Source organism: Saprolegnia parasitica, assembly GCF_000151545.1.
Source record: "Saprolegnia parasitica CBS 223.65 unplaced genomic scaffold supercont2.5, whole genome shotgun sequence".
NCBI classification, from domain to species: domain Eukaryota; phylum Oomycota; class Saprolegniomycetes; order Saprolegniales; family Saprolegniaceae; genus Saprolegnia; species Saprolegnia parasitica.
Window position 1 is genome coordinate 615,170 of NW_012156399.1, and position 7,129 is coordinate 622,298.

Below are 7,129 nucleotides of genomic sequence, written 5' to 3' on the forward strand. Positions count from 1 at the left end.
GAGCTCGAACGTGGCGCCGCGGCCGTACGCGAACGTGTCGACGCTGCGCCAGGTGCTCTTGTTCATCGCTGCGTTCTTTGGCGCCGGCTCGCTCTTTGTTGCGGTGCACTACAACACCAAGATCACGACCGCCGACCCGTCGTACTGGCCGCTGCAGCGCTTGATGGAGTTTCTCGCGATCGTCATTGGCGCCTACTGGGCCTACGTCGTCGTCTTGGTCAAGCCGTACACGCCGGTGCCGGTCGCGCGCTCGCAGGTCGACGAGGTCCCCAAGGAGCCGATGATGTCGGACGAGGCGTTCATCGAGCGCTACAGCGTCCAGAAAGGCCGCATGGACTGGCCGCACTTCTTCTCGAGCCTCGTGGACGGTACGACCAAGAGCTGGACGACGCCAGCGATCGGTGTCTACGTCTCGGGGCCCAAGACTCTGTCGCGTGCGATCGATGCGCAAGCGCACTCGACGCGCTTTGCCGTGCACCACGAAGAGTTTGAAATGTAGACGAGTTCCAGTAGTCTCGTTCGCAGTAACTGGACGACAATAATGAGTAACGATTTTTGTATTCCATCAGTCGTCTTGTCCCTGCCATGTAAAATCATGGAGCCTGCCTTGATCGCTTGTGCAGCAACACGGTGTGTATTTTCAGCTCTCTGTCTGACACTGTGAAGCTCGCTAGCTGCATGTCGACCTCGTCAACTCAACGTTATCAGCACCGCAAGACAGAAGTAGGCACGCCCCGCCAATGTCGCACCCGCAGCTCCTGACCCGCCATTTAGTCGTCGATGACGACTTCTGCGATGCGTCTGCTGCCATGGCCTCCACATCTGAGCTCCGACTACCCGACGCCATCTTATCCAAGTGCAAGCCGACTTGTTTACCAAGTAATGCTGCGCGCGGTCAAGTTCCGCGCCCATTTGCACTGGCTCGACAGGGTCGACCAAGCATGCCTTTTCTGCCCCGAGCACGAGAGTACCGCCACCTCCTCGTGGACAGCGACTTCATCAAGGACATGTGGGGCACGCTTCATGCGGTTACGTTCCCCTTAGGCGTGACCTTGCCGACAACGCTCTCGGGCTACCTCTACTCGACGCCCAAGACGGCCTCCAACATGCACCAAGCCGTGATCCGCTACCTCTGGCCCGTGCTCCGCGCCTGCGTCCGGTTCAACGTCTGGCGAGTCCGGAACGATCGCGTCTTTCGCACCGACCTACCACTGATAAGTCCATGGACGCTTGCCGTCAAGGCGGCACGTGTCGCTCAACTACACTTGCACCACAGCCTCGTACAAGACCCCGAGCAGCTTGCTCTTCATCGACTTCTCCGGCTCCTTGCACAGCACGAGCGCCAGCACCTTGTCGATCGCGTTACCGTCTACCTACGTCCCTCAACCGGGGGTACGCAGCAAAGAAAGTCCGACATTTTTATTTCGGTAGAAAAATATCAAGTTGAATGTACGACCCCGAAAAACACAAACAAGATCTTATTCCATGTAGCACTGGAGACAACACCTTTAAGGAGCGTCGCCTTAGACACCGACATAGGCAAAGAGGATGAGACTCAGGGACATGAGGCCCATGCCACCCAGAATCGCGATCGAGACAGCGTGGCCGTCGGGGTAGAACTTGACGGCCGACGGGATGAGCTCCTTGATCGAGAGCGTCACCATCATACCAGCGACAAGACCAAACATCGCGCCCTCGACAGACGGATTGAGGCCGTCGCCGAGGATGAAGAAGGCAAGGATCGCGCCGAGCGGCTCGGCGAGCGACGACCCACAGGCCCAGAAGAACGCCTTCCAGCGGTTGCCCGTCGCAAAGTAGACAGGCGTTGCGACAGCGATGCCTTCGGGAATGTTGTGCAGCGCGATACCAATGGCAAGGGTTGCGCCGACCTTGAGGTCGTGGACTGCCGCCGTGTACGTGGCAATACCTTCCGGGAGATTGTGGATCGCCAGTGCAATCGCCGTGAGGATGCCCGTGCGGTTCATGGCCGCCTTCTCTTTCCCGGCGAGCGTCTCCTTCTCGCAGTCGAGTGGCGTTGAGAGGGGCACGTGGCCATCGACTACTTGCTCGAGGCGCGAGAGATCGGCGACGTCGACTTCGTCCTTGAGGTCGGGGGAGAGGCGGTGCACGATCGCATCAAGGAGGTAGATGATACCAGCGCCAATGGCAAAGCAAATGTTGGTATAGACCCACGCGTTGCCCTCGCACGTCGGGTCGCACTCGCCGGCCTCGTCCGCGTTGCCAGCCTTGAACTGTTCGACCGACTCGTTGAAAATCTCGACGAGCGAGATGAAGACCATGACACCACCGGCGAGCGCGAGCGCGATCGAGAGGTTCTTGGCGCTGGCCATCTTGACCATGGACGCGCTAAAGATGACGAGACCACCGAGACAGGTCGCGAACGCCGCGGCCCACGTGAGAGCAAAGGCGATGCCGACTTCCTTTGTGATTTCAGGCATACTGCGGGTGTCACGTGGAAGGTGTGCGTCCCAGAGTGCAAGTCGACGAATGACCATCGGGTCGGATTCCAGCGCACTCGAGACCAGATTCAACTACCACGGCCATGGGAGGATGAGTCATAGACAACGCGGGTCGCAGGCGTGGCAGACGTGCCATTGGCGGGATATAATTGGCTGATACAAAAACAGGTGTTTAGAGGGGTATCATGGATCTGGGTGCGCCGGACCTTCCTCGAACGGATATCACCTCCAACGGCACCCATGCAAGCAACCACAGTTTTGTGTCCAGACCATTATTATGCTATCGAAAAGCTACAAGGCTGACTCATTTCAACAACAGAAAAGCACCAAATAGAGACGACTTGAACCGAGTTTGGCACTACGATGTGCTGGAGGAACGCGAAGAGACGTCACATTATTTCATCGTGGCGACGAAAGACGCGGGAGGAGCGCGTTTGCGTAATGCTAGCCTAGCTTTTGGGACGGAGAAAATCATCCAAGGGACGTGGTGTATGCAGAAAGCCATTCACTTAGCCTAAGGTTCGTGTCGTGAGCCGGGTACATAGTACACATCAGCCACAGACCATCCAGTACATGTAGTGCTGCTGCTTTGAGATTAGCGATACCAATCTAAGCACGTACATGTCTTGCTACATGACACCAACACATGAGCTGGTGTGCTGCATATCTCTCTGTGTCGCAGCTACGTTTACTGTAGTAAAGTTTTAGTGCGGGACTAGTATGGCGTTTGGTCGCCGTTAAAGGTTCCGTCGGGATGGTCGACAGTACGTCATGAACAACACGCGTCCATAGTCCATGTCGATTGCAAGACACAGGGCAACGGCTCCCACCGCCAAGTTCGTACTAGCACGTGCAGACAGGGGTACATAATAGCTGTATGTACTACCCCTGCTTGCAGAGATCGGATTCGCGCTTGATCGCGAGGCGCGTTCGCCCAGGAAAACTTCGCGACGCTTACAAAAACAGCAACGCCCTTGGAGGTAGGCGGGTTGCGTCATAGTGATCGAACACTGAATGCTGAGTGCTTTCGAGAATTCGTTGCTTTTACTGCACGTTTTGTGGTGGAAGGTGCGTTGCGACTCGCTGCAGATGCTGAGTCCACGAGACGCTTTTTGAAGGTTGTAGTGGCAGCGGTGTGATTCTTGACACGATATAGTAACATGCAATTGTAAATATGCAAATGTTCATAATATGCTAATGAGGCAAGCCATTGGGACCAGCGAGGACGTTAGCGGTCGTGTTGCGGGATCGTGAGAGGAACAAGGTAGCGTGCGCACCAAGGGTCGTCGAGAAGAGCGTTGAGTGACGCGACTAGCGACGAGCAAAGTGCTTTACGTGCAAGCGTGTAATCGTAGCCGCCTTGGTCGCGAGAACAGCAGCCGGAAGGTTCGTCAGCGTCGACCGGAAGACTCGGCTGCTGCGTTCGAGCCGAGAAACATATCAAACGCCAGAGCGCAGCAATGCGATCATCCGAGTATGGACAGTGATTATTCGATGGTGGATATTTGCCCGAGGCATCTCGCCCCTGTCGGAAGACGCATGACCTAGGCGCACACTTGACATGCCTAGGCACGTACGACCGTTTCGCCCAAGGTGGCGTTCTGAGAAAGTGTCTGATCCTGAAGATACCGGAGCTCGTGTGACGAGGCACATTGGCGGGAGACGACGCAAGTAGGTACAGTACTGTAGAGCGTGCATAGGAGCTAGTCTGTACCTACCATCTCGTCGCGACGGGCGATGATGTGCATGGTCTTGTCTTTGTCAGCGCGACAGGACATCCACTGTGCAAGGCAATCGATCGTCGGAGAACATGTGGGAATGTACGTTTGCAGACCATTTTTACCAATCAGCAGCGATTTATTCACGTTCTGACGCGCTTTTTCTCATGCCTGGTTTAATGGCATGGATCCATCCATGTCCCCTGCATTTCTTTGGACGCTAGCGTTCGATATTATCAGCACCAGATTCGATCGGGGCTTGACCACGGAGCGTTCAAGAAACTCGACGCGTCAAAGCTGCTGGAGCGGAGGCCCATTGACGAGACTGCCGGGACGCTGAGACAGACAGTTTTGGTAACGTTAACGTGATGGAGGCCTGGGCACGCGCCCTGGCTGCAATTCGCCGACGAGACGTCCTTTCTGAATCCCCGTCGCTGAGCAAACAACTGCACGCTATGTACTGTTTCGGCTCAGATTTACGTAGACAGTATCGTGGACGTATAAAGTACAAGGAGCGGCAAAGAAGCCTCCGTCCCACTGACGCTGCACGGTTTTGAAGGCAACCCGCATCCTGTCTACTACATAGTACGGATTTCCGTGGCCAGGAGAGCACTGGTACTGGGTGAAAAACCCACGGCGCCTGCCGTCGACGAAGCTATTAGTGCATTCACTCAACTTGATTTTGCCTGTAAAGCACTCGCGTAGATGCCAGCAAGAGGAATTGCTGGCCACGGACGGCCGTTGCCGTCGCGCAGTTGTCGCAAGCAATGCACACACGCACCACCAACAAATCCAAGCTCTGAAGAAATATAGAAGTTGTCTGTCCCAAGACGTTCTTACCCAGTTTACAAACAATCCGACTGTGTAGACTGTTTTTGCGCGCTGCGTACCACGAACTAGTATTCTGGTTTCATGCAGAGCGTGCATTGAACCAGAAAAAGTCAAGCAGGAAAAGTAAAAGTAGAGGCGAAGCCGCGGACCTCGAAGACGGTGCTCGCTAGGGAGATAACACCCCGTTTACATAAAACTCAATTCTATCAGCCGTCTCAATGCCACCTCTTCATAAGCACAGTCGTCTTCATACACTCGTCGCGCCTTCCAGGTACCGATCACCTTCGAAATCGAAGCTCCTCGCAGCCAAGTAAGACGCGGTAGGATGGTCGTCCACCTATCAAGTCTGGGTTTCACTCAGCCAAACAAAACCATGCGGCAGTAGTCGAGGTCCCATGTGGCACTTGACGCCAGGGCCAACTTGACTCTTGGCGCGCTCACGGGACCGCCGTTAGCCAATCCGTGACATGGGAGAATTTGATTGGCTGAATCAGATCCAATCAAATTCAAGCCTCGTCCGAGAAGATACCAGCAGCACGACCATATAAAGCAGCTTCAATCGACGTAGTAATCCACGTATATGCAAGCGTCAGCAAGCATCGAGCCAACTGTTCAGCACCGCGTTCAACGAATCGGCAAGTGCTCACTCGCCGGACAAAACGAGGCGGTGGTCGAGAGGCTCACATTTCAATTTGCTTCATCTCCGACATGGCCTTCCACGCCATCTCAACGCCGACGCAACACGTGCAGCTGCACCTGGATGCCAAGCCCGCGCCGCCCAAATTTGCGCTCGTCCCGCACATCATCGCGGGGCTGCTCATGCTCTACTCCATCTTTGCCATCACGGTGATCTACACGCCCATGACGGCGCCGATCACGGCATCGTACTTGAACCCGCTCTGGAACGTCAACCCCAAGGTCAAGGGCTCGGGCCACTCGGAGATGGTCAACTACACGTATCTCTTCTTCGCCGTGATTTTGCCCATGTTTGTGGCCTTCTTGATCGTGCGTCTGGCCACCCGTGGCGCGACGTTCCCGGTACCGGCGCTCTCGCACATGCTCCAGCGCAAGCCGCGCTTCTTGTGGTCGCTCGTGAGCTACGGCGAGGTCCTCTTCTTGCTGGCCGTTGTTGTTGGCAACATCGTCTTCTTCTACTACTTTTACAGCCCGCGCATCAAGCCCACGACCAAGACGCAGGCCAAGATCGAGTTGGCGGCCAAGACGCTCGGCTTCTCGACCTTGTACAACATGGTGTTCCTCGCGCTGCCTGCGTCGCGCCACTGCTTTTGGATGGAGTGGCTCGGCATCCCGTACGCCCACGGCGTCAAGTACCACCGCTGGCTCGGTATCGTCGTGATCCTCTTCGCGACCGTGCACACGGGGTTCTACGTCCAAGTGTTTATCGCTGAAAACGAATCGCTCATGCTGCTGCCGTGCTTTGACTGCAACGTGGCCAAGGGTGGCAAGATGAACTGGATCAACACCTTTGGGTGGCTCTCGTTCCTGAGCATGTTTGTCATGGGCATCACGTCGATCCCGTACGTGCGCCGCCACTACTACAAGGTGTTCTACGCCGCCCACTTCCTCTTCATTCCCGCCACGGCCTTTGCGATTATGCATTGGGGCAACATTGCCATCTGGCTCTTCGCCACCATCGTGCTCTACATTGGCAACCGCATGCTCTCGTCTGCGACCATCCAAGCGCCGGTCGTCATCCAAAAGGCGGCCGCGTACCCGCACGAAGTGACCGAGCTCGTGTTTGAGTGCGCAACCTCGTACCAGGCCGGCGACGTCGTCTACCTCAAGGTCCCGTCGGTCTCCAAGACGCAGTGGCACCCGTTCAGCGTCGCGTCGACGCCATTGCACACGCCCGGCTCGCTCACGGTGTACATCAAGACGCTTGGTCAGTGGTCTGGCCAGGTGCATGAGTACATTCGCCAGTGCACGGCCTCTGGTGTCGACCCCGTCGTGTACATGGATGGTGGCTACGTCTCGCCCGCACTTGTACCGGCGTCGTACACAAAGGTCGTCTTCATCGGCGGCGGCATCGGTGTCACCCCGCTCATGGCCCAGATCATGCACGTGCTGTACACGGCGCCG

At 56.2% G+C, this 7,129-nt stretch overlaps 3 protein-coding genes across 3 annotated transcripts in view; 2 read left to right on the forward strand and 1 right to left on the reverse strand.

Moving 5' to 3' along the window:
- SPRG_19397 (hypothetical protein) overlaps positions 1–499 on the forward strand; it is a gene marked incomplete at both ends in the record, with an annotated part of 1,750 nt that extends 1,251 nt beyond the window's left edge. Inside the window, one exon of the mRNA XM_012340886.1 lies at positions 4–499. Within this exon, the coding sequence (XP_012196276.1) occupies positions 4–499 (496 nt within the window). The remainder of the gene's footprint in view (positions 1–3) is intronic.
- Positions 500–1,458: 959 nt separating this feature from the next.
- SPRG_02090 (hypothetical protein) lies at positions 1,459–2,499 on the reverse strand. The gene has a single exon (XM_012340642.1). It carries the CDS (start codon positions 2,457–2,459, stop codon positions 1,524–1,526), a length of 936 nt encoding a protein of 311 aa, XP_012196032.1. The 5' UTR covers positions 2,460–2,499; the 3' UTR covers positions 1,459–1,523.
- A 3,238-nt stretch (positions 2,500–5,737) lies between these two features.
- SPRG_19398 (hypothetical protein) overlaps positions 5,738–7,129 on the forward strand; it is a gene marked incomplete at both ends in the record, with an annotated part of 2,149 nt that continues 757 nt past the window's right edge. The window contains one exon of the mRNA XM_012340887.1: positions 5,738–7,111. Coding sequence (XP_012196277.1) covers positions 5,738–7,111 — 1,374 coding nt within the window. The remainder of the gene's footprint in view (positions 7,112–7,129) is intronic.